Consider the following 12,094-nt stretch of genomic DNA (forward strand, 5'->3'; position numbering starts at 1 on the left):
AAGTGAAAAAAACATACTAGTTCAAGTGGGATTTTTTTAAATAAATAAAATAAATATTTTATTTATTAAAATATATAATTTATAATATTTTTATCAAAATTCATCATATCTCTTATCTCATTTGCAATGTAAATAAAATAAGATTGTATGTATCTCGTTTACATTATAAACGAAAAAAGACACAATACGACGTAATCATATCATATTTGTACATGTGGTGTTACGTCGTATCACGTTTGTATATGTGGTATGTAATGATCTTTTCTCATTTACACTGAAAACGAAATAAGACTAAACGCGATCTATATATATAATTCATTTAATAATGTTCTTTGGATAGATTTTTCATCCATTTCTTCAACTTTCCTCTAACTTCTACCATCTTCTAATCATATTATCGACTTACTGAGTAAGCATGGCGTGCGCACATGATCCAAATCCAATGTTTGATAGCGACTAGGTACAGCTGATAAGGTCGGAATTGGATGAAGAGAGGACAGAAGATACCGAATTGATGGCTCGATCGGGCGTCTCTGGTACAAACTCTTCCTTCTTATCATCTTCCGCAACGTACTCCTCGTCAGAATCCTCACCATCAACGTCCTTGTCTTCCACTGGACTAGCAACATGTAGCGGTGGTGCGAGAGAAGGGTCATCTTGCACAAAATTCGGCTAGCCAAATCCACCGCCACCGACATCACCTACCTCCGCGGAAAGCTCCATCACTTATTCCGCCATGATTCTCCCATGGATGTCAAACACGAGGCGCACATGCTTGTCATCATGAAGCCAAAACAGATGAAACCGAAAAATTCCATTTCCCATCGGTTCTAGCAACCGATACCCCACCCTTTTCGATCTCTTTTCTCCCGCTACTATCAATATTACCTAATATCAGACTCTTCAACTCCGACAAAAAACTTACTTGTTGGGTACATAACAAAATGAGATTCTCACAATCAAATATCACACCAGTATCACTATTTCTCATATGGCCATTGGAATATATACTTACAATCACATATCTACTACTATTAGACATTTTGCCTTATTTTTCGGAAGAAAAACGGAAGAGAAGAAGTGAATATTTGTGGATAACACAAAAGGTTGCACATTATTTTATAGTTGCTGAAAATTTATCTGAACGTATCTTATTTATACTGTAAATGTCATATATATATTCACCGTAAACGAAATAAAAATACATGTATCTTATTTACGTCTACCCTATTGGACTTTATTTCGTTTACACAGTAAACAAGATAAAAGATATAATGAATTTTAATAAAAATGCTACAAATAATATATTTTGGTAAATAAAATACTTTTTATTTATTTAAAAAAATTTCAGTTCAAGTGTCAGTCATTTTTCACGTTTTTACATTGCAAAATAATAATGATAATAATAATAAAATAATTTAATAATCCAATACTGGTACGGCATGCGAACAAAGAAAGAAGACTTGAATTGCGGGGAAGGCGAAGGAGAGAGAAGAAGAAGAAAAAATAGACCCCCGAAAAAAGAAACAGTACTCATCTCGTCGTCGTCGTCGTCGGCGACCAGAATAACTCTTGAAACTTTCCGATCCCATTTTTTTCTCTCTCTATATTCCCTTCGCCACTCTAACATCCTTCACGATCACTTTCTCATCTTCAATTAATTCCGTTCGTGCATTCCGTAAATTATTAAGGTTCTTCAGGGTAACCAATTAAAGAAAACAAAAATGTCGCTGAATATGAAAACCCTAACCCAAGCGCTGGCGAAGACCGCGGCGGTCATAGAGAAAACGGTTCAGACGACGGTGCAGGAAGTCACTGGGCCCAAGGCCCTCCAGGACTATGAGCTTCTTGATCAGATCGGCTCCGCCGGGCCGGGCCTGGCATGGAGGCTATACTCTGGCCGGTCCAGGGACCCATCGCGGCAGCACCAGTACCCGGTCGTGTGCGTGTGGGTGCTCGACAAGCGGGCCCTCTCAGAGGCCCGAATGCGGGCCGGGCTTACCAAAGCAGCCGAGGATTCGTTCCTGGATTTGATCCGCAAAGACGCTGCGAAGCTCGTGCGGCTGCGGCACCCTGGCGTGGTCCACGTGGTCCAGGCACTTGATGAGAGCAAGAACGCCATGGCAATGGTCACCGAGCCTTTGTTTGCTTCGGTTGCTAATACGCTGGGAAATTTGGAAAATGTTCCCAATGTTCCTAAGGAGCTCCGGGGAATGGTAATTGAAATTGAATTGAACTGAATTGAATTGAATTGAATTTCATCGAATTTTCTCATTGTGTTATGTGATCTAGGCATCTAGCTTGATTTAGTGCATGTATTTCAACGAAATATTTATTTTAGGAATTAATCAAGCTGAATTAAGGTTAAACTATGTTAATGTACCAACTTGGTTGCTTGAAATGGTTGGGTGCTTATGCCCCTTAACCGTGTGTCTATGGGTTCAACTGCGAAAAAAAAAAAAAAAAAAAAATCCCCGAAAGCCTTCTTGGGGACTGCCACGTGTTGAGCTAGATTAGTTGGGTTCTTGGTGATAGTGAACTAACCTGGTGGGCTTTGCCCAAAACATTATGTTAATGTAAACACCTAGATGTTAATTGCTGATTATGTCTTCATGTTCAATGTGTTATGTGATATAATGTTTGAATTTGCTAGTTTTTTATGAGAAAGCTTTTGCTTTGCAGGAAATGTCACTGTTGGAGGTGAAGCATGGTTTACTTCAGATGGCAGAAACGTTGGACTTTCTCCACAACCATGCTCATCTCGTTCATCGAGCTATATCACCTGAGGTAATAATTTTCTTTTTGGTGGTTTTCATCTTTTAGTGATCCTTTTTATGTTAGTTTGAAGGAGTTATTTCCTTCCCCATCTTCTGTTTTGTGGGCTGCTGCGAATAAATAATACCAGTGAGTGGCATCTAAGTAACTGCTAATATCATTTAATCTTAGTTTTCTGCTTTTCTCTCATTGGGATGTTTGCCGATGCATCATGCTGCACCCATTGCGGTTGATATGCATCTTTTCTACTTTGCCAGTTGACTTTTGTTTCACTAGTGTCATTATGTGTTCCTCGATCTTGAGGTTTATTGTCTATATTTGTTTATTGATCATAAAAAGATATACTTCGCAGAATATTCTTATTACTTTGAGTGGAGCATGGAAACTCAGTGGATTTGGTTTTGCAATTTCAGCTTCTCAGACACATGGTGACTCGGCTAATCTGCATGCCTTCCATTATGCTGTGAGTGGAATATACCCTAATACTGACATTAAGATTTAGATGCATATGTTGCCTATTTCTTTTAATTAATTGATTAGTGCATATGTTGGTTTCGTTGTGGTTTGCTCCTGTAAGCAGCTTTCTTTTTTTTGCTTCCAATTGGTTTGTATTTGTTTGATTTGTTTCAGTTTAATATTGCCAATTTTATTGCTTTCATAGAGCAACTCTTTTGCATATGGTGTTTGTTTTAATCTTCATATGGAGTTCTTTCCTTTCCTTTTCGGCTTTTCCCCCTTCCTCTGATCCACTACATATCTATACATCTCTGCTATCTATACATCTCTGCTTTATCTATAAAATTCTAGTAACATTATACACTTTCGTCTTGTGATGTTCTTTCTTTTATTATTGTTTTTTACTTTTTACCTGTGTTGATTGTATTTCTCACATAATTGTGTATCCGTCTGAATAAGTGACAGATATGCTTCTTGATGATTTTTATTATCTAGCGTCTGTACTATGATTTTCAAAATGCCAAAAAAGCTATCATTTTCAGTTGTTTAACAAGAATTTATACTATTGTATCACATCTGTACTTGAGAGCTTAGTAATTTGGGTTAAATGACCTGTATCTTATTGCACTATGACTGCTTACAGGAATATGATGTTGAAGACTCTGTTTTACCACTTCAGCCATCACTTAATTACACGGCTCCTGAGTTGGTGAGGAGCACTGTGCCTTCTGCAGGCTGGTCTTCTGATATTTTCAGTTTTGGATGTGTTGCCTACCATTTAATTGCTCGCAAATCTTTGTTTGACTGCCACAACAATGTGAAGATGGTATTCATTAATCTTTTTATCTACCATTCTCTTAGACTTATGCTTATCCGTTGCTTTAGTTTGTCTCAGAAATTGTTTGAAGTAAATCAAAGGAGAGGGTCTAAAACTTGTGTACTTGTTTGCTGGTTAAAAATATATTGACATTGTCAGTTTTTTTTTTTAGAATTTTATTTTATTTTTTAAATGTATTAGTTGGCTGGAGTGGCCTGGCATCTATCCAACTGCCTTTTCATCAAGGACCCGTGCTGTAAATTTGATGTTGATGTGGTTGTTTGACAACAAAATTATACTTCTCTATTTTGTTTGGATGAAATTCTAGTCTCCAAAATGATGTAACAACTGTTGGGAATAGATTCTGGGTTAGAGCACTGACAGTCTGAATTGATATTTCTTCATGATTAAATTACAATTTATTTGGTTTTTTCGCATGTTACAATGAAAAAGGGCTTTCGGAAGAATCCTGAACTTAATGTAATCATTTATTGGAATAATAATCCTGAGCATAGTGCATATGTTGATATTAGCGTTGGAATTTCTTGGAGTTTGAACTGACGGAAGCATTTAGGTGACTAATAGAGTTGTATCTGAAACCAGGGGCTTGATATCTAGAAAAGAAAACTAAAGCAATATAACTTTGTTCCATCTTTCCCTTTTCCATTGATGGATTTTTCAAGCTCCTGTTACTCAGAATTAGATTGTTACATGTAGTGTAATAAGCTCGCAGCGTAAGTGCTGGTATCATATATTCTAGTTGACATCTATTATTGTGAATTGTGTTCTTAGCACAGATTAGTGTCTGAAGTTATTCTTAGGTGGTTAAGGGATTGAAGGATGCTTAGCTTAATGCACTCTTATATTATTTTGCTTGCTAGAAAATAATAAGAAACTTTGGTGTTTTACTTATGCAGTACACAAACACTTTGACTTACTTATCCAGTGATGCTTTCTCGTCTATCCCATCAGAACTGGTTCATGACCTGCAAAGGATGCTTTCTCCAAATGAGTCTTCGAGGCCAACAGCAATGGATTTTACAGGTAAAGCTGGCTTGGGGAATCAAAACATTTTATCCATTCTTTGAATGAAAAATAAGAGAGACATCGCAAAACCTTGAAAGGATTTTCTTGGGGGAGTTCCTTGCACTTGAATTTTCAATGGGTGTTAGTGTTCACTATCGTCATCATCATCATAATTATTATTTATGCCCCTCATATCAATTTTAGAGCTTCTTAATCTTAGCTCCTTCATAATGTTATTGTTATTTCTTTAAGATTTATTGTTATTATAATTGTGGATTATTGGGTTTTTGACATTTCTAGTGAGGATCGGCCAATAACTTTAGTCAGTTTTTTATGTTTTTGTTTTCAATAATTAAAGAAGAAATAGTATTGATAGGCGTGGAAGACCAGACATCCTCAAAGAACAAAAGGTTAAGATAGGAAGAAAAATGGAGCAGTGATTTCCATTCACTCATTTTTATTTTATTTGTCTGAGCTACATTAAGGGGATATTCTTTGTCTTTAATTTTTTAACTATCTGACATTTGAATTCTAATTTGTGAGCTGCGATATTATCCGTTTTTAATAATGGAAGTATAATTATGTTAATTCTGACTAATTTGCTTTTTTTGTGTTCATATTTGCATGTGCGTATATGGATATTACTGTACATTCTGGTAGGAACTTCCATTCCATGCTATGTTCCTACCCCTGTACTTCCTGCTATTCATAGGAGCTCGCTAGTCGCTCCTGACAACCTTGATGACATGCCACAAATGGCCTTTTAGAGTTTTTCTTTAGTAGTTATGCAGTGCAATTGCCCTGCCTTGTTTAATGGATCAATCTTGTTGACTTCTGTCTTTCCTTTTTCATTCTTCTTTTGGGATATCTTATCTTCTCCCGATTATTCTCCTCTATAAAAAGATTTCTTTCTGGTAGTTTGGTTTTGGTTTTGGTTTTGGTTGTATTGACAGGATATGTGCTCCTCATGTTGCAGGCTCTCCATTTTTTCGGACTGACACCAGATTGCGTGCTTTGCGGTTTCTCGATCACATGCTTGTAAGGGTTTTTAGTTCCGCTTGTTAGCATCATGGCATGCCAGTCAGTTGAAAAATCCCAATAATGTGCTTATCTTCCTTCAGGAAAGAGATAACATGCAGAAGTCAGAGTTCTTAAAAGCATTGTCAGACATGTGGAAAGATTTTGATTCCCGTGTATTGCGTTACAAGGTATGATGTTTGCTTTGTTATGTTAGGTAATTGGGTTTTGTTTTCATCTGGCAGTCAGTTTTATGTCAATTCCCTTTTTCCCTGTACATAAGTTTGATTTCAGAGGGTGTGTTTTGAATAGCTGAAAGAATTTTTAACTTCAAAACTTGCTTATTTGTACAATTGCCTTTTCCCTCAATTTTATTTATTAGTCTTTTATTGTTGTGTCAAATAAAATTTAGACACCTAAAATTCCATGCAGGTCCTTCCGCCACTTTGTGCTGAACTTCGGAATGTTGTGATACAGCCAATGATTCTACCAATGGTTCTGACCATTGCAGAGTCTCAGGTTAGTTCTCACTTTTTCTTTCATTGCTTAGTTAGAGTTGCCTAAAACACTCCTTATCATGGTGGTGAATGTAGAAAATTAGTCATACTTCTGAAGTGCTGATATTGGCTGCAATTATTATTTTATTTTATTTTATCTTCTGTTGTTTTTCTTGTCAATTGCCTATCAATGTCAACATTGTGTATACCTGTTAGCTTTGACATCGCTGTAGCTCCACTAGCCCATCCATTGTTCTTCTTGGTTCTTCTGGATCTCATTTCAACCACAATTGTAACATTTACAATGCTCCATACTTGACTTCTTTGTGCAAATTTAAAGGGCTTTACTTTATATCTTGACATTCAGGATATGGTTGGAGTTCATCTATTTGAGAGATGATAGAAATTTGTCTTAAGTGGTTTGTAATATTAACAATGGAGACTGAAATGATAAAAGTGGATAAAAAAGATAGGTGGATTAGAAGGCAGGAAGACTGCAAACTTGTGTTGAAAATTCAAAAAAAAAAAAAAAGACCCCACCCTAAGCAGTTTCCAAAAATTGTGTTTTTGATAGAGCCTAATGACATGGTTTGATCCATGTAGCTAGCCTTGACTAGTGAATTGTTTGTAATTTTGTACCCTTCTCTCTTGCTCTTCTATATATTTTAAGTGAGATCCTTTTCTAATTCTTGCTGTCGTAATATAGAAGTTTATGATTCCCTTGCTTGCCGTAATAGTTGTAATAATGAAATCTCTGATCTGCTTGAATAGATTATAAATACATATTTGTCTAAGCATTAGTACACAGTGATGTGGATATTTTAAGGGATTTTTTGTAAAAAAAAAAAAAAATGACAGTGAATAGATTCATCAAGATAGAAAGGAAACTAGTTGATATTTTAAGTTTTTGTTTAGGACAAGAATGATTTTGAGAACTCAACACTTCCAGCCCTTGTACCTGTCCTGAGTAGTGCTTCTGGTGAGACATTGTTACTCTTGGTGAAGCATTCCGAGCTTATAATAAACAAGGTAGTTATCTGTAAATTCTTTTTATTTATTGTAATGACTTAGGGATCCTGGCTTTATATATTCTGTTTGACCATTGCTTAATACATTTTTCATTTAGGCTAGTCAAGAGCATTTAATTTCACATGTTCTTCCAATGATTATTCGGGCCTATGATGATACCGATGCTCGTTTACAAGAGGAGGTCCTGAAAAAATCTGGATCTCTTTCCAAGCAACTTGATGCCCAGGTGAGTGCTGTATTCCTGTAGGAGTTTTTCTTATTGTTGAGAAATTTTAAAATAGCCAGATATTTTCTCTATATCATTTGAAGCTGTTTTATAAAGTTGATTATTGTGTGCCATGAAAATATTTTCTTCAATAGATTAAAAACTCTTGATTTTGGTAATTGAAACTTCAAAAGTTCTAGCCTGCATCTTGCATGTCCCTCGATGGGTCTGAAAGAATGGTAGGATGGTGGTTTGTGGAGAATTGCCAAAAATTATCATGGTGTTACTGTTATGGTGACTGGCATTGTGACCTATGGTCAGTATGGTGGAAGTATGGGGCGTGCGCACACACACACACACAAACATTGCGAGATAACTTCTCTATTACTAATGAAGGTGCTAAAACATAGAATAAATAACCTCTAGTAGCAGTTACTTTTGCCCATGTATACCCTTCCACTAACATTGAGAGAGAACTGTTGACACTACATTATACTGTATAGCCTTCTCATGAAACAATTAACACTACATTATACAATTAGCTTTGACGCTATATTTTAGTTATTTCTTTTTATGAGTATATTTACATTATTATTGTTTGCTAGTTGTGACACATTTGTAGCAATCGGAAACATGTGGAAAGACATTTGGTTAGTAAAATGAGTCTCTAATCAGTGGATAACCTTTGGTTTGGCTCTTTGTTGCTTTCCGTGACAAAAAATTAGATAAATATTATTCTGTATTAAAGCAGCAACACTTGTTATGTATCTGATATTCTTTTCTCTTTCAGCTAGTGCAACAAGTGATTTTGCCCCGTGTTCATGGGTTAGCACTTAGAACAACAATTGCAGCGGTATGTTAGGCTTTTCTTTTTTTAAAGTTAAAATTCCTAAAGTTGACATGGTTATTTTGGTGTCTTTTAGGTTGCGTTTGTTTCTGAGAACAGGATAAGATAAGACACTGAGAACAAGACACAAAGGGCAAGACACAAATTTAGTGTTCTTGTATTCTGTTTGGTGATAAACTAGAACAAATTATGAAAATCCAATTTATTCTCATTTTATTTCATTTAAAAAATTTGAGAAGAAAAATATAATAATAAAAAATATAATTATGAAAAATTAACAAGAATAATGAAAGAAAAAATGAAAAATAAGTTGTGTCCCTTGTTAGCGTCTTTATGTTTTTTCTATTAGGATGGACACAAAATATATATACTAATTCATTGCCTCTGGACACAATGTCTTTGTTCATATCTCATCTGTTAAACACGATTTTATGTCTCAGTGTCCCATTCCTGTAAACAAACGCAGCCTTAGTACTGTAATCTTGATTTTGCTAAATAATAAGGAGGTTATCACTTTTTACCATGGTAGTTACCTACTCAAATTGTGGTTATATGCAGTTTTGAAATTTAATGTCTTCTCTCACCTATTATACTTATTCTTTTGTTTGTTTGTTTTGTTTTGGTTTTTTCCCCTTCTCTCCGGTGTTTTTAATATTTCATAAGGAAATTTTTTCCCCATTAGTGATCCTATTCTCTTGTATATTTATGCTTATATATACTATATTTGTTGTATGTCTGATGTCTGTTTCACCCTTTATTAAACCTGTAATCTGTTAGTATTTCTGTTATGGCAGGTTAGAGTGAATGCTTTCCTTTGCCTAGGAGAAATGGTTAGCCGACTTGATAAACCTGCTGTCTTGGATGTCTTGCAAACTATTCAGCGGTGTACTGCTGTTGACCATTCTCCTCCAACCCTTATGTGTACCCTTGGGGTTGCAAATTCTATTTTTAAGCGGGTAATATTAATTAGTGGCCTGATATATGAATTGTATATGTTTTAGCATACTGATTCCTGCTACATTTGATGACATATGGGGTTGCAGCTAAATTTTGTTTGATTTGTTTTGTTCAGTTTGGTGTAGAATTTGTTGCGGAACATGTTCTTCCATTAATTGTGCCCCTCTTGACTGCACAACAACTGAACATCCAGCAGTTTGCCAAATATATGCTCTTTGTGAAGGATATGCTCCAGTAATTGTGTTTTCATACACACTTTCTATTAGTTGCTCTGTCTCTGTCTGTCTCTCTCTCTCTCATGATATTCCATTGACAATTTCTTTCTGAATTTGTTTTCATCATCATACAGGAAGATTGAAGAGAAGCGTGGAGTAGCTGTGACTGGTTCTGGTATCCCAGAGGTAAAAGCATCTCCTATGGTTAATGGACTTCAAAGTGAAGCACCAAGGATGAGTAGCAGCACTGTGGCTTCTTCAACCAAAAGTAGCTCCCGTTGGGATGAAGATTGGGGTTCCACAGCAAAGGGAACCACCGCAGCTGTCCAGAATTCTGTTAATGCATCTACTCAATCTGTGCTCAGCAACCCTATTGGCCATTTAACATCTTCACAAAATAATTTGCCATCATCTGCTGTTTCTAATCAACAGGCTATCAATTCGTGCCCTTCAGTAGATATAGAGTGGCCACCTCGTTCATCTTTTGACATTGCCCATCAAAATGGTGATGCTGAAAGGGGTGCAGTTGCAGGAGGAACCTCATCCACATCTAATAGCCTTGAAGATATTGATCCTTTTGCTAATTGGCCTCCACGTCCTAGTGGCTCAACAGGTGGATCTGGAATTTCCAACAATGGTACTTTTGGAACCCCAATGAATAAGATGACAAGCACTTCAAGCAATGTGGGTCTCCAAATGAGCAACAATCAGCCACTTAATTCCCGAAGTTCTGCAGGCCCTGTCAGTTTGAACATCGGGAACAGTATTTCATCCACTGGTAGCCTGAATGGTGGTTTTGAACCTCAGAATTCTATTGGGTTCCAAAAACAGAGTCAACAGTTGCCTGCATCAACTGTTTCATATAACAAGTCAACGGATCTAGGATCAATCTTTGCTTCCAACAAGAATGAGCAAAGTGCACTTAGACTTGCACCACCCCCTTCAACCACAGTGGGTAGAGGAAGAGGCCGTGGAAGGGGGCCTGCTTCAACCAGTAGGCCCTCTCAGACCAGGTCACATTCTGAGCAGCCACCTCTTATGGATTTGTTGGGGTAGCTTGCTTCTATTATTGTCGTCGTATCAGGGTTGTGAGTTGCTGCTGAGATTGTATTATTATGTCATGTCCTTATGCTGAATGCTCTGAGATATCGTGAAGGGAAAGATTGCAGAAAATCATGCCACGTGCTTAGGAATGACAACACTTTGTAAAGGTTTCGTTGTATGTTGCTTAGTTAAAGTGACCGTTTAAAAATTTGGATTAATATTTTTTTTTAAATATTTTTTTGTTCTTATATATCATACTTCATTCTAAGGTCATCAGGCAAAGTGTATTCAGAGAAGTCCTGGTTACTTAGACTGTGTTGAGAACAATAAAAAGCAGTCAGTTTTTCCTTAAACAATATTGATCCGTATTTCAATAGGGATAGATCGGCATTAGGCATAATGGAAACTGTTTGCGGGTTGAAGGGACTGTGAAGTGAAAAAAATGGCGTCAAAGTTCTGTTTTATCTTTTTTATTTGAATTATTGTAATTGAATGCTCATGGCAGCATTGTTTTGTCCAGCTTTTGTAGAAGTTGATTTCATTGGATTGAAGGATCAACGTGTGAAATTTTCAGTGGCACTCTTTTTTGTTGTTTGGGGGGGGGGGGGGTGGTTGGAAATTGACCTCTTATTTTGGCTGTACATGAGTGATAGTGAAATTTGACCACCTCTTTTTATTTGTGTATATTTTTTATTTTTTGAATATTTGTATTAAAAAACTTTAAAAGTGATCGATAAAAACAATAAAAGATTTATTTTTTATATTATAAAAGGATATAAAAAATACAGACAAGAAGTGGTATAAATATATTTTTCTTATAATTATTGATTTCTATCCATGACCACAAGAGTATTTAAGTAATTTTATTGATTCAATCTCTATATTTATTTTAAATTAAATAAGATATTAAAATATAATTTAGTCTTTCTCTCTTAGTTTTTATACACTTTACATCAACTATAATACTGAGACTTTCTGTTCTGAGGGTTATCTGAAACGGGGTTGCTTTTGGGTCTGAATGTGAGGTTCATATCCATACTCTTTGTAAGACAGCGTCCGACTTTCACTGGTGTTGAGGTGCTGCCGTCCGAGTTCCTCGTGAGAAGGTGGGAGGTGGTACTTGTGAGGAGGTGGAAGGTGGTACTTGTAAGGGGACTCCGATGCTTAAATTAGCAAAGGTTTAAGTAGGTTTTTTGTAGATTGGGGTTT

The 12,094-nt window shown here is 36.2% G+C and overlaps 1 protein-coding gene across 1 annotated transcript; it reads left to right on the top strand.

Moving 5' to 3' along the window:
• Positions 1-1,423: 1,423 nt before the first annotated feature.
• LOC112786646 (SCY1-like protein 2 A) lies at positions 1,424-11,464 on the top strand. Its single transcript, XM_025830013.3, has 14 exons — positions 1,424-2,216; positions 2,683-2,787; positions 3,128-3,238; positions 3,875-4,057; positions 4,966-5,092; positions 6,051-6,112; positions 6,196-6,282; positions 6,524-6,610; positions 7,504-7,617; positions 7,715-7,843; positions 8,613-8,675; positions 9,464-9,625; positions 9,742-9,860; positions 9,976-11,464. The coding sequence occupies exons 1-14, from the start codon at positions 1,725-1,727 to the stop codon at positions 10,895-10,897; spliced, it is 2,763 nt and encodes a 920-aa protein (XP_025685798.1). The 5' UTR covers positions 1,424-1,724; the 3' UTR covers positions 10,898-11,464.
• Positions 11,465-12,094: the final 630 nt, after the last annotated feature.

Source organism: Arachis hypogaea, chromosome 20, assembly GCF_003086295.3.
Source record: "Arachis hypogaea cultivar Tifrunner chromosome 20, arahy.Tifrunner.gnm2.J5K5, whole genome shotgun sequence".
NCBI classification, from domain to species: domain Eukaryota; kingdom Viridiplantae; phylum Streptophyta; class Magnoliopsida; order Fabales; family Fabaceae; genus Arachis; species Arachis hypogaea.